The 24,867-nt window shown below is 32.1% G+C and overlaps 2 protein-coding genes across 9 annotated transcripts; one reads left to right on the top strand and one right to left on the bottom strand.

The window, feature by feature from the left end:
* Window positions 1–2,465: 2,465 nt before the first annotated feature.
* On the bottom strand, window positions 2,466–6,861 carry LOC111388543 (pentatricopeptide repeat-containing protein At2g30780-like). 7 transcript variants are annotated; one of them, XM_023013279.1, is made up of 4 exons: window positions 6,315–6,861; window positions 4,901–6,135; window positions 3,352–3,847; window positions 2,466–3,089 (listed from the first exon to the last, which is right to left on the bottom strand). In XM_023013279.1, exons 1-2 carry the CDS (start codon window positions 6,723–6,725, stop codon window positions 5,020–5,022), a joined length of 1,527 nt encoding a protein of 508 aa, XP_022869047.1. In that variant the 5' UTR covers window positions 6,726–6,861; the 3' UTR covers window positions 2,466–3,089; window positions 3,352–3,847; window positions 4,901–5,019. The 7 variants fall into 7 exon arrangements, with proteins under 7 accessions (XP_022869047.1, XP_022869046.1, XP_022869050.1 ...); XM_023013278.1 differs by having other exon boundaries at window positions 3,352–3,840; XM_023013282.1 differs by having other exon boundaries at window positions 3,352–3,520.
* A 12,440-nt stretch (window positions 6,862–19,301) lies between these two features.
* LOC111388544 (methyl-CpG-binding domain-containing protein 4-like) lies at window positions 19,302–24,867 on the top strand. Of its 2 annotated transcripts, XM_023013285.1 has the most exons (3): window positions 19,302–19,452; window positions 20,067–20,586; window positions 24,135–24,867. In XM_023013285.1, the coding sequence occupies exons 1-2, from the start codon at window positions 19,420–19,422 to the stop codon at window positions 20,562–20,564; spliced, it is 531 nt and encodes a 176-aa protein (XP_022869053.1). In that variant the 5' UTR covers window positions 19,302–19,419; the 3' UTR covers window positions 20,565–20,586; window positions 24,135–24,867. The 2 variants fall into 2 exon arrangements, with proteins under 2 accessions (XP_022869053.1, XP_022869052.1); XM_023013284.1 differs by lacking the exon at window positions 24,135–24,867 and having other exon boundaries at window positions 20,067–20,808.

The following is a 24,867-nucleotide window of genomic DNA, read 5'->3' as shown; positions in this document are numbered from 1 at the left end:
GACACATAAAAAGTTGGTGTACAAAATGGAGTTGATATTTGGAAAATATGTTTCAATTATCATGGCAAAAAACTTAGTTGAAGGCCTGGTTCAAGCACAATGCATTTGAATCTGCACATATTAAGAAGTTGCAAAGTAAAATCAATCAATCTCGACCCAAAACAGACTGAAGTAGTGTTTAGCGATTTTAGTTCTACTCTTTCCACCTTTGTATGTTAACAGAAAATATTTCATAAAGAAATAGATACATACATGCCTGCAGTAGAGATGTCGCTTACGATAATAGACTCAATATACTTTACTCAATTTGTGCAAAATTATCTCCAACCCACATATACTTCTTATTGTAGTGATATTCATTGTTCATCTACTATAAAATTATATAACAAAAGAAAACAAGTTACTATTGAATGTCTAAAAACTTTTAATATTTTTATATCATTTATCTTTGATTTATTGATTGGTGGTAATAAAAAAAATTATATTGCAACTACGGCTCATTACGTTAATCAACTGTGACTTCTATATAAAAAGATTATTGCATTCAGATATGTAGAATGCTTTATAATGTCATTAATATATACATGGTTTCAAAAGATATTATACAAGAATATGGTATACAAGAAATGGTTGAAATTTTAATTTGATAATATCAGTGTGAAAAAATATATTATCGATAAATTTATTAATAATCTTAACTTGCATTTGGAAGTTTATTTTTTTTATCAATGTTGTGTATGTCATATTATCAATTTCATTGTAAAAGATGAATTAGAACATATAAGATTGTCTTCAGATAAAATTAGACAATTAATAAATTTTATAATTGTGTCACCAGTAAGAAAGCAAGTATTTAACAGTTTGTGTACAGAGAATGACTTACAAGAGAAATCATTTACTACTAATGCAACACATTGATGGAACTCTACATATTTTATATTATATTCATATGAAAAATTATGATAAAGTTATTCACTATATTATAATGATATGCCTATATACGAACCCGAACATAGTTTGAAAGACTGAAAATGGTCTATTATATTTTGTGTAAAGAAATTCTTAAAACTTTTTTTTTTATGCCACAAAGGAATGTAACAGTGTTTATTACCTTATATCTTTGCTTGTTTTACAACAATTTTTCTACATTTCACAAATATAAGAATTTTCCAATTTTTCTTGATGTGATCTATTCTATGGAGTTAAAATTTTGTAAATGTTGAAAAGAATTGCATTTTTATTCTTTTAGCTTCGGTGATGGACTCTCAATTTAATTTAACTGGCACAAAAGTTATTATAAAGAGGATTTTAAATTTCATGAATATGAAATTATCATCAAATGTACAGATAGATCTATGTTATGTGAAATGTATAATTATTATGCTGAAAAAAGAGGTCAGTGCAGCTCTACTTACCAAAATTCGTTTTTCGAGAAATATTTCAACAATTCAAATGATATATGAAATTATTTGGACACCAATACAAGTGTTCCCTCATTTAGCTCTAGTTCATCAATAACCAAAGCAATAGATGGTGGTACGAATCTTAAAATTTGCTCTAAATTAGCTAGGTATATGTACGTGAACGTTCGTAATATGTTACAATAAAAAAAATTACAGAAATTTATTCTTTTATCATTGTGGAGGTGTAATAAAAGACAATATTCAATTGTATCTACAGTTAGTTTAGGTGGTAGAGTTTTATTAGATGAACAATCAAAACTAAAAGAAAATATATTGAAGGCTTTAATATGCTTGCAAGACTAAAAATGTGTGGAATTACGTGTTCAAGAACAAGTTGATAACATAACGGCTGAAGAGTTGCAAAAATTTTAGAAAGAAGATCAAATTAAATTTGTTTAAATACAATACGATTTAATCCTTATTTGACCTCCATTTTGGAGAAAATAATGCATTTTAAATAGTAAATTGATGAAGAATGTGTGTTTAAAAATTAAAGAAAAATTTTAGATTTGCGTTTAATATTATTTTATTGAAGAATGTGTGAGAGAAAAGGAGTTTTGAAAAAAAGAATTTTTAGAAGAATAGGAATCAAACAAGTTATTAATCTAAACAAGTTTTTCACTTCAGGTTTCAGTTCCTTGTCCCGATCAAATTAGAATTTAAAGAAAAAAATGCAGTTACCTAAGATTAAACATTTTCTATGAAGAGAAGAAAGTTTCTTGTAAGGGAAAAACACAAAATGGGAATTGTTCTTGATTTTTCAAGGTTTTTGGACCTGAATTTAGGTCAACCTAGGGTTCCACGTCGAGTGTCATAGTCATGAAAATGAAAGAAAATGTAGTCTCAAAATGAACATCAGTAGACAAAATGGCCAAGGAAAATTCCAAAAAGTTAATTTGTTGTGTGTGGTGAAAGGGTAAAGATATGGATTCTACATTTGCATAGGCATCATAATACCAGAAAAACTCACACCAAGTAGGGTCTTTTCACTACCACAAAGCGTTCAAAAATATTTTAGTTATGAGCGTAAGAACCTAGTTTACAACTTTTTAACATTGTCGCTCAAAATGTCCCGGCTCTTTGTTTTCACATGCTTGAAAAAATGTAACAATAAATCTAAAAAAATTCAGCCTACTAGACATCTACTCAAATTTTAGAGCCCTAAACGATGAATCCTGAAACCATAATGTATCATAATCATCATTACTAATCAAGAACAAATTTGATTAGTATGAATACATCTCAAAAAAGGGGAAATAAAAAGGTGCAAAGTTGAAGAAGTCACAAACCAAATTAGCTTGCCACCTCCACCCACCCCCACAAGCACAAATTTAGGCCAACAAGAGAGCTTGAACAAGTCACATAGTGTCCAATCCTGCGGAAAAAAAATATCTGCAGCACGGTACGAATGTTCTATGAAATCTTCATTTTTTATTTATTTATTAAATTTGATCCACATTAGTCACTCTGAAACATTTAAATGAGGTTTTGTATACAGCATACATGAAACATACCACCACGACTACAGGCATGATGTCATCCAGGATAGCTTCTATTTCTCCGAAATCAGCATTCTATTCATGTGCGGCAACTCTAGTCAACATGCAACAAGTGAATGGGAGCTCTCTACAAAATTACACCATTGTCATTGAAGTAGCAGAATTAATTTTGAGGTTCAGAGTAAGCTATGCAGCCAGCTTTTCATAACAATTGATAAATTAATGAACCTATTATATATTATTAGCAATAGATGAATTCATGAATATTGTAAGAAATAATTATCAGCGCTTTAACATCCAAATAACATAATCTACATCATCAGCAAATCACATGGTATATATATGGACGGAGAAATAGAATCACCAGTAGTCATGGTTGAAATATTCACCTTACAAAATATTGTCTGTTGAAACACGAAGCACAAAACAAGAACCTCCTGAGTCATATATGTGTTTTTCCATGCATCCAAAGCGTATGTTTCTAATCCTCCAGGAGAGCAGCAGATTATCAATTGAATTTGGAGTGAACCAAGTTATAAAACATGTTCTTAAAAGTCCCTAAAAGAATGTAATAAATTAGACATTGTAATCCTCCCTTGATCAGTCCATATAAGGATGTTAATCATCCAGCTTTAAAATTAGTTTTATCAGTACAATAGTTTTAGGAATTTTGAAAATTTTACATGTTCACTATTTCTGAAGTTATTATTGTAGTGCTGCTTTAACTCCAAATTGGTGCCTCAAAATAGGTAGAAATCGATGGTGCAAATAGAGGTAATTGCCAGATTGGCCAGAAACACAAGCTGCTGCATCATTATGAGAACCAGACCCGTCTTTCTTTGAGCAGGAAAAAGAGTCACTCTTGCTAACTCAATTGGCTAGAACCTCGTGTTGACGTGTCATAAAAGTAGAGAAAATAAGCCAATAAGAGAGCTTGAGAGTCAATACTCAATGCATGTATTCTATTGAGAAAACGACTCAATATTTATATGGCAGAATTAGAGTTGCAGGGTCAAATTAGTCATCCATAAAATATACTTGATTTACGACATAAACAAATTTATTTAAATTGGGAAAATACTTAGAAGAAATAGATAAAAGTGTGTGTAAATATTACATGAGGTGAGACCTACTTAAAAGTTGCTTTTGTAGTCTCTTTCTTTGCCTTCAACTCTATTACCCATTACTCTCTAAAATTTTATCTATTTTAGTAATTTCCAAACTGCCTCTCAAGTTTCCCCTCTTTATTTTTATTCAGTACTTATATATTTTTTCTCTGTCTTTACTGATTCTTGTTCTGTTTTTCATAATCTTTATGGTGTGGTGAGAGGGAAACTGAGAAAGGAATCAAGAAAAGAAAAGCATCAGCGGCCCACATATTTTCATGATGAATAGTACCCAGAAAGATCTCGAAGCACTATGAATATTAGTCAAAACAGACGTCTTTTAAGAATCAGTGTAAAACTTTAAGAGTTTCAGAAGTTTGTAGACTTCCAACCATATTAGAGGAATCATTAACTACAAGTTCCTGCTCTTCAACAGAACTGTTCCGCCATTTGTTAATATTGTTGACACCCATCAGAGATATTACTGTATTTGCAAATATTACCATTAAAGGATGCCACATGGTAGTGCACAAAATCCACAGCAGAAATCTAATAACTAAATTTTGAAAATTTTCTGATAGAGTCGTCTCATGAAATTGATGTTGTCTATTGTAATGCAACAGGATTATCTATGCTAAAAGGTCAAAGAAACACAACATGTACATATAGTCTTGACATAAATTTGGTCTGCACATATTGCTAGCAAATAAAAGGTCAATGTCAACAATCAACAGACACATATCATGACAAAAAAATAGAAATAAAAAAAAAAAAAATAGATAAATAAATAAGAGAGAGGAAATAATGGAAGGATTACAGAGGAGAACTTTACCTTTAAATTTGATGAAACTGCAGTTCGTCTCTCTGACAGAATGATCCTGATTATTATTAGCTTAATTGTTTCCAAGAATTTCAACACGTGTTGTTCAATGGAAGGATTATCTATGAACTTCACGCATTCAAAGAATTTCTGTATCCATGCTTGCACATCATCCCTAAAACCTGCTCAAGTTTACTTCTTTGACCCCACCTAGAATAGGCCTTGTGCAATATCCAGAATGTTTTCTTTGTGCAGTGCATGTTCACTCTATCCATCTCATCAAGAACCCTCTCCATTTCAGCAAGGCGCATCTGTGCTGAATACATAACCATCTTGCAATGATAAAGAGAACGGCAGATTTTCCAACCTGAAGACTCTGCACGCTTCACAAAATCAGCAAGCTTGTCCACAGCATTGTGACGGAAATAACTTGAAATAATGCATCGCATCACACCAGCAGTTGTGATGGATGCATTATGTTCAAAAGCCTGATTGATTGAATTTTCCATTTGCTCTAATAAATCCTCTCTTGCATATACACAAATTAAGAGCACATTTAACCAAGGTCTATAATCATTTTCCGGGATTAGTCTGAGCAATTCCTCAATCTTCTTAACTTTATTGATATCAGGGCTCTTACAATATGCACATATCATGGCTCTAATCAACGGAACCTCCTTTTGATTGACATGATCTCTTACCATCTCATAAACCTGTTCCATCTTTTCCAGCTTACTACAGTGTGCATATCCTCGAAGCATCAGCAAATCAGTGTCTAGATCAGGCTTGATACCACTTGCCTTCATGATCCTGTAGGTATTTTCCATTTCTTCCCACATCCATGCTGTAATATACCCAGCGATTAAACCATTGTACGTATTGACAGTTGGGGAGAGATTTAAATCCTTTATCTCTCGAAGAGTCGCTTCCATGTGATCTACAAGCATCAAACGGCCAAAAGAGGAAATAAGAATGTTGTATGTTACAATTGTCGGTGTACATGTGGCTTCTTTCTTCAACTGCCGAAACAATGACTGACATTTCATGGCCAAACCGTTATATGTGTAAGCACTCATGAGTGCATTATATATAGATGCTGCTTTTAGCTGTTTATTGGCAGCCTCATTAAATAACTCAATTGCAAGATCAACATTCTTAGATCTACCAGCCATAGTGATTCCCTTTGCATACTCCTCTGCGGTCATAGGAGAGGCATAGTCCAATTGTTTCCTTCGCCAATTTAAAATCTGCCAGTAAGCATTTCATGGAGCTAATTCTGTTATTAAGAACCCAGTGTAATAATAATTACTAAAATATATCGAGCAAAAAATAAAAAATAAAATACTAACACCAATCATATCATAGTTAGGTACCCAAAATTTCATTACTATGAACAAAAGGAGTATATAGAAACAAAAAAGAGCACCTCCAAAGCTAGATGGGGCGAAGGCTTTAGCTGAGAGTAGAGCTCCACTACAGCAGATCCATCAGAATAATTCCTAAACAACTCGACCCCATTTTCTTCTAACACTTTCCCTATCTTCTCCACATCATCATTTTGCATCAAAATCTCGTCTTTCAATTTTGAAACCTTGTCCTTCAAATCTTGCTTCAATTTTGAATAAACAGAATCAGTGCTCCACTTGTCAGAAAACAGCGTTATGATATCTGACCATATTGTTTGGTTCGAATTACAATATTTTCGGACATAAGGTAATTGGATTGAGGGCTTTGGATTTATTTTTTGGGTTTTGAATGAATAAGAAGTAATTTTTCGGCATTTGTGGAGGAAAATTTCCATTTCGCTAAGTCGAAATACTCCCCACAGTCGATTCATCACTGTAAACTAAAAAATATGGGGCTTTTATTCATATTCTGAATTCGTGACTTATATGAAATTAGGGTTTTTGAAGGGTTTCTCATAAATCATTGGTCATGACTGGGAGGGGGAATTGACTAGATAGCCTAAACGGCTAAACTTGCCAAGTAAAATAATACTACATCCACCATCCCTTTTGCAACAATTAAAAATAATAATTATAGTTGAGTAGATATTTTTTAATGATTTAAATATTATTAGTTTATATTTATTGATAATAATATATATTAAATATGACATATTAGAAAATATATTTTTTTTTTCAATAAAGAAAGTGGCCTATAATTTGAGATAGACGAAAGATGAAATCAAATTTATCTTTATGAGACGAAAGTAATATTCTACATAAAATTTAAGTGGCCTATTTTGCAATAATAGATTAAAATATCTTTGTCAAGATCTAAAACTACTAAATTAAGGGTAAAATTCCCAAATTTCGATTGCAAAAGGAGAATTGATTTATAGTTGTAAACACAATTCAAATTTTGACCTAACCAATGACTCCTCATTTTATTGATATTTAGCCTTTGTTTGATCGCCATTATTTTGGATAAAAAAAAAAAGTTTTGAATAGTAATTTTTTGAAAAATATGTGGTTAAAATGTTGAAAAAATGGGTTTACCTGTAAAATATTTTATTATATGCACATGTAGTTGAAAATGAATATGGACTAAAGTGTTGTTGTAAACGGTAAGTTCATTAGTGAATAACTATAGTACTCCTACAATTTTAGAAATTATTATCGTTGTATCCTCGATTCTTCTATATGGATATAGCGTTTTGATTCTTAATAAAACACACAAATCTATTAATTTTTATTTTCTCTTCTCTTTCTCTATTTTTTCATAATACATTATAGCATGAAAGCTTAATTCTTCAAAGTCTATTGAAAGTAATAATTTTTTATAAGCATAATCATCTATCACATGTGCATAAACTAATTTGGTGATATGTGAATTTTTTCTATACACATATACCTAGGGCTGGACATGGTCCAATTCGGTTCGATTCTAACGAGAACTGAACCAACCCAAGACTTTCGAGTATTTAGTAAGTGGAACCGTCGGGTCCAAATTTAATTACGGAACCGTTCGGGTTCGGTTCGGTTCGGTTCTGTATTATAATTAATTTTTTTAATATATACAAAGTTACGTTAATTTAATTAATGATATATTCAATATTAGCTCTTACAAAATAACGTAGTTCAATTTTATGTATTTCATGTCTCTCTTTGCTGAATTCTACATAAATTTGATTATTAAAATCATAGAAAGAGAAAGATAGCGAGTTCAAAATAATTAAGAGAGATGTTGTAGAATTTTAATTTGATTTTCTCAGTAGAAACGATACTACAGTAAAATAACAGATTTGGATCAAATTGAGGTCAATTTGATTAAGTTGATTTTGAACTGAAAATTAGAAATAGGAAAATCATATTTTGTTGTTTGAACTAAATTCACTAATTAGCAAATTTATTTAGAAAAAAATAAAATAATTTTACTTATTTAAAATAAATTAATTAAAAAATTACGGAGTTTCGATTTTTATTCGGTTCTTCGGGTCTTAGCCTAAAATCGAGAACCGAACCATACCCGTCGGTTCTTGATTCAAATACCCATTCGGATATTTAATTTGAGAAGAACCGTCGGGTCCGGTTCTGTTAGTTTCGGGTTCGGTTCGGTCGGTTCGGTTCGGGAGTTTTCTCCAGCCCTACATATACCTCAAAATGAATTTACTACATTTATTTTAGCAATTTGTGTATCAATTAGTTTTCTACAATCATGATTTTTCTTTTAGGTTAAAGAAAATAATTAGTCAAATCCTAGAATATTGCACGTTAATTAAAAGAATTAGGCTCCCATTATTTCAAATTTTAATAGTTGGAATAGTATTTTTGAAGAATTGATAGTTGAAAAAGAAGAACAAAAATTTTGATTTATGTGTAATATTATTTAATGAAAGATTATATGATTGAAAATAAGAGAGAGAAATAAAATTTAATTTAATGAGGACCAAATGGTGGCTCACTGTCGATAAGTCATTCATTCGTTACCCATATTTTTTGCATCCCATAATTTCTCTCTTCCCCGTAAAGTTATATTTATTTTCTTTTTTTTTTTTTTTTGAGCGTGCATAAAATCTCTCTCTTTCTCTCCCCCACAAAATCAATTAATTATTATAATTCATTATTATTACTGTGCACACATTAATCTCTATGCAACTTTCAGTATTGTCTTAATTATATTCTAAAATTTTAAATTGATAATTTATCATGCCATTGCTCCCAAATTAGCACAACATTATAATTAATATTCTAGAAGAATATTAATCGCAAATTTGTCTATTACATATATTTCGTTGTTACTCGCGAAGTAATACAACATTATAATTAATATTCATGAAGAGTATTACTTATGGGAACCCAGTTAGCACAATTACTATTGAAGCCACAAGAATTGACACCAGATCCCAAGAACGCCCCAAATACAATCAATGTTTAGGATTTAACTTCTAAACGATAAACCAACCAACCAAAGGTATACTAAACCAACGACCTCTTGATTACAAAGCCTCAAAATCTCACTCCTATTTGTGGATTCAAATTTCAAAACGATGAACCAAAAAACCCTACAATAACGAAGATTGTAAAACCTCTTGATTACAGGTGTTTTAATTCACACCCAATGGTTTTGAACGCTACAAGGAAATTAATCCCTTGATAAGTTCGATAATTTTTCCATTTAAGTACAAGGAAAATTGAAGCAAAGCTTTATGAGAAAACCTCAATTTTTATTCATATGAAAAGTCTTGTTCTCTACAATATGAAATAAAGTCCCTATTTATATTAAAACCTAAAAACTAGTTTGGAAAGAAATAGAACTCTAAAATTATAGCTTAATACGAAAATTATCCTTCCAAGATTACAAAATACCAAATAAAATAGAATCCTAGGGAAATTAGGTAACTCGTGAGAAAATAGAACTTCGCGTCTTGAAATACACTATGCGGTCGCATAGTTCATTTGAAATCCTTCAATTTGTTCTTGGAAATGGTCTATGCGGTCACGTCTTTTATACTATGTAGTAGCATGGTATTAAATTTGAAACCTCTTTTCCCTTGTGAAGAATTTTGTGACAATTCCGGATTGTATTCATGGACAAAAATTCAACACCCGAGCTAAAAGTTATGCCCGCTTTAATACACGCTGCTTGTTTTTTCATATATATTCCAAAACATTGAATCCAATGCACCGAACATGATTTTGCCCTTATGACTAACATGTAACTCAACCTTAAGGTTGCAACATCATTCTTTGTAGCTCGGTAACGTCGATGCTTGATTACATTGGCTGTGATTAAATTCGACTTTGCACTTAGTCTCTTTCCACTTACATTGCATGTTAATTCCCACATTTTGAATTTCAAAGCTTGATCATGAGATTTGTCATCTTTATCAATCCGTTTTAGGCTCCAAATGAGCTTGAATCTTGGTATTTAACAAACCTCCAACAATTGCCAAATAATTGAGAATTTGGCGCCTAGCTCGGATCATGCCAATTACTTATTCCCGAAGATCATGAATTATATTTTTCAATATTTCAAAAAAATATTTACATATTACTCTTGAAGAAGTAATAGTAAAATACAATATGCTCTTAAAGTAGCACATGTTTCGAAGAACATTAACTTAAATTAGTGTTTTTTCAAAGAAAAACACGTAACTTATATCATGTTAATATTGACTACTTGATTAACTATTATGTGATATTTATTCATATTTTTTAAACTAATTGTATATTTTTGTATAGTTAATCAAATGACAAATATCATAAAATTTGAGTTCGCTGTATTTAACATATCTGCAAAACTATTTGTATGGGGTACTTAATGCTAATATTCATATTGTCTCAAAATGTCTGCGACATATAATAAAAGAAGGAAACAAAGAATCCCTATAGAATCTTGCAAAAGTATTTCTTCTTTTGTCATCGTTGTCACGATGGATTGGAAATTGAATACCTCACTAAGAAAGATCCACGGATTCTTCAGAAAAATTTAACTGATCATCAGGGGACTATAATCATTTCCAAAGCCCAATATGAGTGGATGTACCTTCGTTTCCAAGAATTCAAAGTTGTCGGTGAGTACAATTCTGAACTATTCTGAATATTTTCAAAATTAAGAAATATCCTTCATTCCACCACCTTTGATATAATCTCATTTGAGTTATGCAATAAAAGCTACATTGTCGTAATACAAAATGTTGGAATATCTTTTGTTGAAGTTAACTCGCTCGATACTTGGATATGATGGATCATGTTCTTTAACTATACACATTCTAGGCCTACTTTATGGATTACAATAATTTCATAATGATTTGATGGTGTTGCTGTTAATGATCGCTTCACAAATCTACACGATATAGTTGCTTCTTCACTTGTAAACACATAACCTGTTTGTGATTTATCTTTATGTGGATCAGAGAGATAACATGCATCTGCATATCCCACTAAAGTAGATCCCGATTTTTGAGAATAAAATAATCCCAAATCAATAGTATATTTTTGATCATGAAAAATGTCTTCAATACTATGGGTAGAAAGGGTTATCCACGTGTGGCCTATGAAATGTTACTTTTTACAAATATATCATGTCTTCTTACTTGAATTGTCCAATTTCAATTTATGTGATTAATACATTTGTACTGCATAAAAAAAAAGAATCCACAATTAAAAGGATTAAGAATAGAAGCATGGAAATATGGACATCTCAGAAAAGATGGAAACCCAATTAATGAAGCAGTTGCCGAAACTTTGGTATGTGTATTATACCAATGTTCAATTAAGCATAATTTGATTTATTAGTTGTATCACTTGCTAGTATTTGATTTGAGTTCCACAAGTGTAGAAAATGATTGAAGATTGTGCCACATCAATTTCCGATACGCCTGCTGAAGATTCCATCCGTGATGATGCTATAGCTCGAGTTTTAGGTCCCAAACGTCATGGGAGAGTTAGGGGACTCAAATTTGGAGTTGTACCATCAAAGGTGCATGGACAAATACAAAGTAGTGGGAGAGTTAGAGAACTCGAAAGCCAAGTACAGATTCAGACACAAAGGATGAGGGCATTAGAAGAAAAAATGGAAGCATTTATCAAGGTTTCTCAGCAGGTTATAAGTAGTTACTTTTTATACATTTCATGATTATATAGCTTTATATAGCCAATTACATGTATAATAACTTTTGTAATTTTTGTATCATTATACAGAATGTGGAGGATAGGAATTCAAATGCTTTTACTCAGGTTTCCATTTTCTATATTATTAAATGTTTATTTAATATATATTTAGTTTGTAGCATTCTAATTTTAAAAAGAATACTTTTTGTTTATTATGAATTTGTAGTCACACCAAGGAAGTGGTGTCCAAGGAAGTACTACTCCCAAGATAAATGCAAGATGTCAACTGTTGCATTGATACATATTTGAGGAGGAAGAAGTCGTAGCAAAAGGGAAGATTGCCACAACAAATCCAAGGGCAAATGTGCATCACTTGCCACTCGATCGACACTGTTGGAAGGTTTAGGTTGAGGAAGTCTATATGGGTATTTTGACCCTATACAGACCCACAGATGAATTCCGTACTCTTAGTGAAGCCATGAGAAGTACTATTGCTTGGCCAAAGAGTAGTATTAGACTTCTTGATTAAGGTATTAGACTCTTAATGGCAATGGTATTGATCAAGTAACATGCGACGATTTCTAGTTTAAGTTTCGATTTTTGTAGTTTCCTATTTACATTTTGGTAGTATATGTTTGGAGACTCTTAATTTTATTTTGGAAGAGATAATGTGTTGAATATTGTACAAATTTAATGAGTAATGTGTTTGTTAGTTTATTATTTTGTTTGTTAGTTTTGAATGACTTATTTGATCAAAGAACAGAATTTTTAGTAGTATTAAGCATAGATAAAAAAAAATGTGAATTAGATATTGCAACGTTGGAAAGACGTTGCAATAGCCTATTTATTGCAATGTTTAACAAACGCTGCAATTCATAGGCTATTGCAACATTTAAAAAATGTTGCAATAGATAGGCTATTACAACATCTTTCCAATGCTGTCTATTGCAATGTTTAGCAAACGTTGCAAAAACCTAGTCTATTGCAACGTTTAGCACACGTTGCAATAAACGTTGTAAAAAGTCTTACCTCAACAGCAACATCAAACTTCGCAACATACGCTCAAACGTTGCAAATGACTTTTTGCAACGTTTTTTGACCGTTGCAATAGCCCTTTTTTAGTGTAGTGTCTACTAACAGTTTCATTATTAATATTGGCATTCGAGTCTACTTTTAATGTAGATGGCAGGGTATTGGATGAAAGAAGGTCAATGCTCAAGAAAGACATTTTAGAAGCTCTTATATACATGAAATATTGAATATTCATAGTTAGAAGAATGCAAGATAAAATGATTAACTATATCATTGAAGACTTCAAAAACCTAGCAAAAAAAAGTCGTAGAAGATTAATTCGCAAACATATAATAATTTAAACAACTAAATTATAGTTAATTAAGTGCCAACCAATTACCTTAATTATCACTAAACTTTGCGTAAAGTTTTTACCAGTTCACTAAACTTTAAAAATTCCTAGTTAATTACTAAACTTTGCAATTGTTCTTCCATTTGCTCATTCATCATTCATTCAATGAACAACTAAAAAATTGACAAATTTGTTAACTTGGTTGACGAAATTGTGTACATGGAAATATATTGGTGGACCTCAGCTTTTAAAATACTATTGACGTGGACATCAAGTGGAAAAATCATTTATTTGTGTAAGTTTCATACATATGATACTGGACATCAATTTTATTTATACAAGTTTCATGCATATGAAACAATACCAAATTGATGAAAGCTGAAGAAGAAAAGGACCTGAAGAGCAGGAAGTATCTTAGTCGTACTCATAATCTTCAACAAAGAAGAGTGGTGTTATGTAGGGGCGAATCCAAGATCAGGTTACAAAATTTCAAACCGGATTACTATGCCAAAAAAAAAAAAATTACACATAAAAAACTGATTTTTTACCAAAAAAAAAAAAACCTCAAAAAAAGCTATTGGACCTGAGGAAGGGGGGGGGGGCTACAGTCCAGTCCAGCCCAGCCCCCCTAAATACGCCTCTGGTGTTATGTACGTGATATGCTCGATTTGCATAGAGAAGGGACATAACAAAAGGTACAATAATTTTTTTTATCTGCAAAGTATGATGGATCTCTACTATCTTTTAGTCTGAACTGCAGAGTAAGTTGTCCATGTTTTTGATGAAATGCAATTTTGGATTGAAAAGTAAGATTGTATGAACTCAAAAGTAGGCTGGCTTTATTTGTTTTGTTTTTTGGATTTAAGTTATCAGATTAATGTCATCTCGCTTTGGACTGTAGTCATATGTAATCGAGAGTTGATTATTGAATCAATGAATTGAAATGAAAATTCAATAGTTGTCATATGTAATTAGGAATTGAATTTGTAATTAATTGACTTTAGTTATTTTTGTTTTATGATATGCTTATTGCAGCATAAATTTGGTTATTTAAGGGTACAGATTTTATTGAATTTTGAGTTTGGTATTGTTCTATATGTATGAAAATTTTATAAATAAAATTAATTCCCTTCAAATGTATGAAACCTGTATAAATAAACGATTTTCCACTTGGCGTCCACTTCAATGGTAATTTAAAAACTGAAGCTCACCACTTGGAATAGATTGCCACATATGCAATTCTCAACAAATTCGTCAAATTTTTAACCATTCGTTTAATAATGGATGGGATAACGAATTACAAAATTCAGTAATTAACGGGGTAATTTTTAAAATTTCGTGACCTGGTGGAAATTTGGCACAAAGTTCGATAATGTTACGCGTAATTAACATTAAGTATATGCCAACTTAATTGGGATATACTTAAACTGAAGTCACTTAGTTGTAAAGAATTGTTGATTTTTTTTTTTCAAAGTTAGAAATCCGTGTAATTTTTTAAGTCTGTTAATGATAATTATATAAGATGATTGTTGAAAATATAATTTTATTACCTCCAAAATACACAATAACCTAGAACTCTCAATTGAATAAGAAAAGACAACGAGAAAATGTTTTGATTGAGAGTAGTACGTCTGCAGGACTCAACCATAGTCAAAATCAGACTTTTGGCTCTTTAGGTTAGGAAGGCGAGCTATATACTTGATGCAAGTTGAACAAAGTATTCTCGAAAACGATTTGAGGTTCGGTAGAACAATTCTATAAGATAATTAGCGTAAATTTAAAGTTAATTACTTGGCCTTTCTTTGTTTTCCATTCTTTTAAAACCATTTTTTTTATATACTCATTTTCAACCACACATTGACACAATAAATTATTTTGCATATAAAACCAATACTTTCCTTACTTTTTAACTGTGCATTCTTAAATAAAATTACTATTCAAAACAATGTTTTCTTGAAAATATGGCCACCAAACAAGGCTTAGTTTTATAAAAGAAACTCGAATCAATTTATTTTCGAAAAATACTATGACAACTTTATTATTAGAGAAGTGGCCAAATGACCACTCTTTTAAAGGTGGTCTGGTCCGATCCGAGGACCACCCATCGATTTTTTGGGTTGCAGCGATCCCTTGGGCCAATATATTTTATAGTGGGCCGACTATGACCCGACTTGCTAGTGGCACGGTAGTAAAGCTTAACGGTTGCTATTGCACTTTCCCTTCTCTTGTGTCGTGATATTTCATGGGCGAGCGATTAGAAAATCTGTTTTTTTTTTTTTTAGATTTCTTAGCTCAATTGTTTGATTACCTCGTCTAATTTCTTTTCTCATTATTTAATTGATAATGGATTTAGATTGTATCTTCACACCCTTTAATTTGAATATTTAAATTATGTTTAAATTTTTTATATTTTCTTCGGGTTGCTAACTCAACGGTAGAGTACTCGGCTTTTAAGTGCGGCTAGAATCTTTTACACATTTGGATGAAGCGATGAATTCGTCCATACCATCGGTAAAGTTTGGAAGACCGCGACTGATCCTGAAAGGGAATGAATGGAAAAAATAGCATGTCGTATCAACGGAGAGTTCTGAGTCACGACCTTAATTTTCAAATCTAAAGTTCGAATAAGCTGAAGCATCAGAATCTATTGAAAGAAAGGCTAATCCAATAATTGGTTCAATTTGTGCCCCGTCATGACTTGAGTGGGCCGGTTCAAATTGGCCCGTACATTTTGACACAAGTAATGGGGACACCTACGTTTGTTTTACATGTAAGGGAGAAATCTTGTAATAAAGATTTCAGTATAAAATATATTTATACAATAATATGTATAAGTGGGCACATGATCTTTAATCGTAGGATGTTGACGGCCAATAACACATGTATTCTACTCAATAGTGTTGATGTTTATTTATAGGGTTTCAAATTTCAACGTATGTAAATTGTAATTGTGCCTAGGCCTAGACGTAGTTTGCTTTAGGTTGTTTTGACCCCAATTTGAAACCGAAACCAAATTAGTTGGTTGGGAAAAATTTCAGTATAAACCAACTCATTCTACCTCTTAAATCGAACCAAATCGGTTTGATTAGTCGGATTAGACTTTTAAATCATATTGCATCGTAAAAATGGAAAGTCATGCAAAAAATAATATATGTCATTTAATTTGACCACTCACACTGACACAGCCAAGAACTAGCACATAACCATAACCAAATCGAATCTTCATCAAGCTTTTTTCCATCCCTATATAGTTCATCTTTATCAACATGGATATGTAGATATCCATAAGAATGAAAGAAATGCCAAATTACGTTTACTACACTTAATTAAATATGAGCTGCTAAACATGTCAATTATTTATTTCTTCCATCTCAATAGAAGGAAGGATACGATCAAAATGAAAATAACCAGAACTAAGCACAATCCAAAACCAAGACTAAGAAAATAACCAGAACAAAGCATAAGACTAAGACTAAGAAACTAAATTTTATGTTACAAGAAAGAAACTCGAGCACAAAAAATAAATTTTTATAACATCTAATGTCTAGACTCTAGGAAAATAAAATGTTTAGGAAAGTAAAATTCAAATTCCAAAAGTCGTTCAACAGGCCATCACTTTGAATCACCTTCATTTACAATACGTGGTAACTTGGATCATATTTCATTGTAAAGCTACGATCAAATGAGACGAAAATAATAAAATTACCTTACGCAAACACATCAAATGAATTAGTTATCTTTGATGTTGGAATCTTCATCCGTTTTCATTGATTCCGAAAGCTCTAAAATAAAATGTTTAAATTAATAGTAAATGAAATTGAAACACATGTAAACACATTTAATGAAATAGTTAATTACCTTCATCCAGTTTATTATAATACTCCACATCCTCCATGTAAAACTTGCCTTCGCTTAGAGTAGATTTGAGCCAATTTTGAGTGGAAACTAAAACCTCGACCATCCTAGCAGTTAAAGAACTACTAAATGGGTCTAGAATTCTTTCTCTCGTACTAAAAGCACTTTCTGAAACCACCGTAGAGACACTTGAATTGCCAACGCATCTTTTGCTAGTTTGGACAATGTTCTATACTTACTTCCATGTGTCCTCCACTAATCAAGGCCATGAAATTCCTTCTCTATATTTTCACAAGCATCCAATAAAAATATTTTTATGTCATTTTTTATCTCAACTAAATCTTTCACTGATTGCCGTTCCTTAAACTTGGTAGTATGAGCAAGAATTGATTTGACTTGTAGAAGATAACACACTTGCAAATGTATCCATCGATACTAGATTGCCTTCTGGACTTCCCTCATACATCACATATCAATCATAAATAGAAAACAAAATTTCCTTCAATGTTTGGGTCATCGTATTAGCCAATCTTTTTATCTTTATAGATATCATAAAAAGTATTCTGAAATAATTCAATTTATATCTTGGATCAAACACGGTAGCAATCAACAACTTTTGATTGATATTGTCCATATTTTCCCAATACTTAAACAAATTTCCTATTCATATTAGTAGCCATTTCACCTAGAGGATAATTTTCACTTAAACTCCAAGCTACCAAATTTGCTACAAGTGAACATACTTCATAAAGATAAACTATGGTGTTAACATGTAATGAAGTACTCAACTTTAAAGTGATATTTCATAAAAGCCTTTTAAGAAATTTGACAAAAATAGATGCATTTTCCTAATCAATTACTAAAGGAGGTCCACCTCCTTTTCTACCACCATCATCCTCTCAAAAATAACTATAGTAATGTCAATCCTCCTCTTCTAAGCGCTCAAAAGCTTCTTGGTACTTCCAAACGACCTCAAATATTAAATAGGTGGATTTCTACCTTGTAGACATATCTAGATACACAAGTGATTTTGATTTAGATGGTGTTTGGTGGCGATTAAAATTAGATTTTTTAGTAAATTGTGATAGAAATTTTTGAAATGTGTAGTTGAAAAGTTGTGGAACTCATGAAAAATGTGGTTAATATTGATTTTTTTGACTTTAACTTAAATTAAAATCATACTTTAGTCCTTTCCAAATAGGCTCTCAACCTTTTCTTTAATTGCATACTCTTAAAATTTTTCATATCTAGTAGGTAAGGATTTCACATACTTCATTGCATTATGAATACTAACTATTGAATCATGTGCTTCCTTCAATCCTCACACACTATCAAATTAACGATATGTGTACAACATCTCATGTGCAAGTATCTGCCATCTGAAACACACCCATCATTACCCCAACTGATCATCTTTCTTCTAAGTTTTGAAATGGCCGTTTTATTTACACTAGTGTTGTCCAATGTGATTGTAAACACCTTATCAAGGCCCTATTGCTGCAAGCAACTTTCTATAACCTCGCCAATGGTTTTCACCCTCTTGATTAGATATCACACAAAAGTTCAAAATTCCTTTCTTAAGCATCTAGTTAGAGTCAATGTAATTGGTTGTAAGAGACATATAATTTATATTTTGAATGTATGTTCAAGTGTCTATAGTAAGTGAAATTCTTTGACGTTGAGTAGTAAGGTTCTTTCTCAACTCTAATTTCTCACTCAAATATAATTGGTACATAAATTGTAGAGACCGAAAGAGAATCAAGAGATTTGAGCAAGCAATTGCGTATGAGATTAGGGTTGTCAATTGTGAATTGAATTTGTGATTTTCATAAAAGAAAAAAAATTATAACATGTTAGTTGTTTGGGTCAGTTAGGTTCACCACCGGTTTGAGGCTTCGAACCATTAACCAAACATGAACAAAACCTACCCAATATGGTGTTTAAAAAAAATCAAACAAAACCAATAGATTCAATCAAACCGACCCAAATCGACACGAACTGGTTTGATTTGATTGGTTTAGACGGTTTACTCCTTTTTTTTCCCAGGCCTAATCCTGCCATCATTTGTCAATCAATTTGTAAGGCCCAAAGTGAACACAGCTCGAAATAGGGATACTTTTTAGTAATTTATAGAAAGTTGACATCCCTAAACCATGGAAATAGGGTTGCAATAGCCACGTGCGCCTTCAGGGAGTGATAAGAAGAAATTAGTAATTACACCGACGGAGAGGATAGAAAATACGGACCATTCGAATATGAAGATCAAGGCCGAGAAAACACCGATGAAGGTATTCTCCTTGATTTCATACCCACCAACCGGGTGTAAGTTTTATATATGATCGTATGAATTACACCGTTAAAGAAATTCGCCGTTTGAATTTTGTGTTTTTTCTTGATCTGACTGTAATTGATGTTTCGTTGGAGGATTTCGTGTCAGAATCTTTTTTTTTTTTTCCCTTCGTTTGTTTTTGGGTTTTAAACCCTAGTCCAAGGATTTTCCTTAATTTTAGTTTATACACTGACACAGACACATACATTATGAGTCTTGTTTCTAAACCCTAGGACAAGTTGAGTGCAAAAAGAGATTTATTCGATACTAACTGATTTGAACGTGTCTCAGAAAATCTACATGTAATTCCTCATTTTTTGTTATTTAGCACTAACTGATTTCAGAAGAGATTTTTAATGCGGTAATTTGTTTCGATTTCTTATTCTCTTGGTGAGCTGTTTCTAATAGTAGATAGTATTTTTTTTCCCAAACCCCCTTTTATGCAGCTGCTAGATTTATGAATCCAGCCCCCCACCCCCCCAAAAAAAATGAAAGAAAAAAATAGATAAAATCAGTATGATCATTTATATTTACTGAATTTTTTCTTAAATAATTATATCATTCTTGTTTCAGCGTTCAGGGGTGCCTCGCACCGCTGCGCCTCGCAACTCTATTAACGTATGGAGTGTGCAATGTCGGGATTGTTTCAAGTGGAGGATAATTCCAACCCAAGAAGAGTATGAGGAAATCAGAAAAAAATTTGTTGAAGATCCGTTTGTCTGCACTAAAAAAATTAATGTCTCTTGCAATGATCCTACTGATATGGAGTATGATAATTCACGTGTATGGGTTGTTGACAAGCCAAATCTGCCCAAAACTCCTCCGGGATTCCATAGAGGATTGGTGCTGAGGAAAGATTTTTCAAAACTTGATTGTTACTATATTGCTCCCAATGGTAGGAAATTGAGGGCAGGTACTGAAGTTGCATCATTTCTGAAAGAAAATCCGGAGTTTAAGGATTTGTCCACCTCAGATTTCAGTTTCTCTGTTCCAAAGGTCATGATGGACACTGTTCCTGTTGATGCGGCAAAGGTGGAGGTAAAGGTGGAATCAAGTGGTGGCAGTAAATGAAAAATTTCACCAGAATAATAATGTTAGCTGCTGAACATTAAGAAACTACCTTCTTATAATTTGGATTTGAATTGGTGTATCTTGATATTGTTTTTGTTGCTTCTATAATTTATCTATCATGTTTCAGTTTATCAGCATTAGTAAAGCTTCTCCTGCTTGTTAGTACACATGCATTGAATGAAATAGTCTTTCCGTGTAAGAAAGTTCTCTATTATTTAAGAGGCAATAAAAAATGCAATTGGATGCAAGTGAGTGCAAAAAGTATCTTAATGGAGAGAGATACCTTTTTTTAACACATCTTTAATGATTTGTGCTATTTTTGAATTCGGATATGCAATTGAGTGAAATGGCTTATTCTGGTTCCTAAATTAGTCTCAAGCGATATGCATGATTAAACACTGGATACATTATTAAATTTCCCTCAGGAATTCAACGCGAACACAGGCTTGATTTGTTTACATAAAAGATTAATGATTATTCATACAGGTGCCAAGATTCTTAAAGACTGACTGTAATTTCTAATAAGGTTTCCTACTACATGAAGTGCTGCGCTTCTCAACCCTTGTCTCCATTTTCTCTGTTTCTTATTTGATCTTCTTCCTATTGCATGTTACATAAATGTTATATTATATATTGCATTATTGGCACCATTTTTGGGTTTTCACAATCTTAATCCAGTGCACTTGTTGTACGGAACGAAATGCGAACTTCACTTATTTAGGTTGTAGTCATATTATTCGGTCTAGTTTCAAGTTTAGGTAATGATAGCTTGTTGGTGCACAACCTTAAGAACCGTTTCCTATTCAATGTGTGGATGAGTAAAAACTTAATTTTGTTGGCATATAGGTAGACCATGAATCCCCATGAACTATAGGAAGCCTTAGAAGTGCTACTTATTGGTGGTGTTGTAGAAAACCTCTTCAATTTTAGAAACCTTATCGAGTCTTATCCAAAGCATTGGAAAAGTTAGGCATTCTTCACAAACTAACCTCCCCTTAAGATATGTAGTCTAATCTTTGGTGGTTCTCCTTTTTCCAATAAGGAAACCACAACTTTAGGTTAATTTACCCTTTTAGAATTTTCATTTTAGAAAACTACCCTTATATAGGCATTTAATTTCTCTTATCTTGCTAGGTGATTCTTTATAAACTTAAGGTCTCGTATGGGACTCTTTAGTTTAATTATGCTGATTACGGGAACTATGAGACTTACTTTCCTAGTAATGTTAATTCTATTTTAAGTATGAACCCTTGATTTATGTTGGTTAAGGTGATCTTGAGGCCTTCGAGGAACAGATATGATTAAAGCCTAATTGCATCTGTAAGACCTTGGATTTCCTTAGTTGGAGGGGTACCTAATATCTTCCTGCCATGAAATGTAGCCTTGACACTAGAATGTTTTTCTTTTCTTCTAGAGTAGTTTACCCTGGAGTCATTAATTCTTATTTCAGGATTCTTACCATCGGGTATATAACATTAGCTTGAGGTGTTCACGGTAGATATTCCTTTTTTGCTATCATATAATTATATTTTTTTTGGTTGTCTCCGAGCTCATTCATCCAATTTTTATTAATTACAGTTAAATAATTTTAAGTTACTTATTGCTATTGAATGAGTAATTGAATTTTTATGCTTATATGTTTGCAAAAAATTAAGATGCCCAAGGGGAACAAGCTTTAGATAGCTTTCAATGGAGTATTTCACCTATTCTCACTGAAACTTCTTCATTTACATCGTGGATTTTGATTATTTTTTTCCTGAGTTTCATGCAGCACTGAGTTGGTACCGAAAATGATACATTGCTTGGTGGGGTTTGGTTCTTGTGTTCTACAATGAAGATGATTATAATTTTTTTGAAAGTGTTGTTTCTTGGTAAAGAATGCATTGATAGAGAATTGGACAAACTTTATGGACTGATCAACAGGGCCTCTAGAAAGAGGCTTTTTTATGACTAAATAATACCACTTTCTTCGTGCAATCACATTTAAATATAACATAGCGATACATATTTTTTTGTTGAAGGGATTCACAGTTGGTTAAAGGAAAGTTTTTTTCCGAAATCAAAAGCAAGTAGGTACATAAATTAAAAGGTTTCTTCTGTAGTATTATTTCTCTAAACAGAAGACTGAGAAGTATTAAAGGAAATTATCAAGCGATAGCATTTAAGTGTATCTGCACTTATTGTTCTTATTTTGTTATTTAACTTGTTCATTTTTGTTTCGGGTAATCAGGTTATAATGAATGTCCCTCCAGATTTGATGTTTTTTCATTGCACTTCTATAAATGCACTTGTAAGAGAACCAAATGTGTTAAGACATTCTCTTTTCCATCTCTGGATGCATCTTTAGAGCCAGTTTATTAGACAACTAGAAGAGAAAAGGCGTGCTAGAGATCAAGGTCTCATATATTATTTTGTGGTGTCGTTATATTTATGCTCATTTTGTTCCATGGAACCAAGGACCCCAGTATGCTTATTGCATGTTAAATATGCTTTCAGCGTGACTGCTGTAATTAGAAAAAGATGATCTTTTATCTGTTTTTTCCATAGAGTAGATTATCCTCTTTTGTCATGTTTAGAGTGTACCTCTCTTAACATTTCCCTTTTCATGCTTATTATGCTGTCAATTGTATTTCTTATTCATGCCCATGCTCTTGAACTTCTACTTCCTCTTCTAATATTAAAATGCTTCGTATGGCACTTTAACAGTGCACAAGTATTCCACTGGTCATTGTCTTTTTTAGTTTATGTGCTGAGAATTGCAATTTGTCATGGCTTTTTGATAGTTGAATGATTGGAGAGCTTTCTAACTTGCATGTGCTAAATTTTTGTCCTAAAGTAGTTAAGCCTACAAACTATAATTTTGGCCAGGTGGACTTGTGAACTATAAAATTTGAACAATTAAATAAACTGGGAATGGGAACCCATTGTGTTCTAATGGATCTTCAAGGGAGAAAATATCTAGCGATTAACTTCCAAGCAAAAAATATTTCTGCATTTAGCTCTCATGGTTATACTTGAAGTAAAATTAATTATTTTCTACAATTTAATGCTCCTAGTTCCTTTGAGATGTGCATAAATAATACTGTCTTTTCTAATTTATTATCTAGTTTCTAATACTATTAATGTACCAAGAAACTGACATAGGATTCTTAGCTGTAGTTTAAGGCAGAAATAATTAAGTTACAGTATTGCACATAACATTCACTTTTTCATATCTCACATAAAATTCCATGTCGATTCATATGAGAGCTCCAGAATATAGATAGATGTGTCATTTAACCTGCATGACTTAGTTTTAAACCGTTAATTACCAAGAAGAACAGGAAATTCTATCACAGAATAGGCAGTTTGTTAAATTTGCATTTATGCAATATTGTCGTGAAATGACAAGTCAATTTGTACTCATGCGATTTCAGGTACTAACACTTTATATTTGTTTTTGCAATTTCTTTGAGTTGCTTATATGTGACGAAACTTTACATTTAAATTGGGGAAACTCACTTGCAACTCATATCACTTGGATGTTTACAAGTTGTATCAATTAATAAACTGATATTTATTTGTATTCAGAACAATAAGAGGAGAAGCCACGGGAGGATCTCATCTTTCTACATTGAAATTTGCATCATTTTCTTAGATAATCGGGTTCACTTGAGGTTTTGAGCTGTGTGTTGCTTTAAGATGCACGTGTTTGAAGCTTCTTTGTCTTATCCCTCTCAATGTTGAGGAAATCAAAAGAGATGAACAAATTGTGATTGTTGGTGGGAAGAACTTGACAAATATGAGGTGCTGAAGAACTGGAAAATTACTGTGGTCTTTTCTTATTGATGATGGCATGACACATTGGTTCGCTTGGTGTTCTATCATGTAGTTGATTATTCACTAGATAAAATATGAGAGATCCAGAAGATCCAGACCGGTCTGGCCCGAGGGAGTAAATCCCCGACTTGAATCTATTTACATTAATTGATGTACAATACTAGTGACATTATATTAATTTGAGGAGAAAACAAGTTGATCATCATTTGCCTTTCTGAAATATGGATTTTATTAGCTTCCTTTTTGAGATAGGTTAAATTTTTTTTCCCAATCTTTTGGAAGAGGGTAACTTGAATTCTGATATTGAGTTATTTTGCTGAGTGTTCTCTAACATTTTCTTTGTTTTGGTCATTCTGGCTTGGAAGCTAATTAGTTATATGCATGTACTATTTTTTTCCATACCGGGTGGCTGTTGCACCCTGTTTCTTGTTTTTCCTTCCATATACAGTTATTACATAGATTTTGCCTTTCAGTACTTTTGGAA

The sequence above is a fragment of the Olea europaea genome, unplaced genomic scaffold, assembly GCF_002742605.1.
Source record: "Olea europaea var. sylvestris unplaced genomic scaffold, O_europaea_v1 scaffold505, whole genome shotgun sequence".
Classification (NCBI taxonomy): domain Eukaryota; kingdom Viridiplantae; phylum Streptophyta; class Magnoliopsida; order Lamiales; family Oleaceae; genus Olea; species Olea europaea.
The sequence above is the reverse complement of the archived record's forward strand: the minus strand, read 5'-3'. Positions and strand labels throughout refer to the sequence as shown.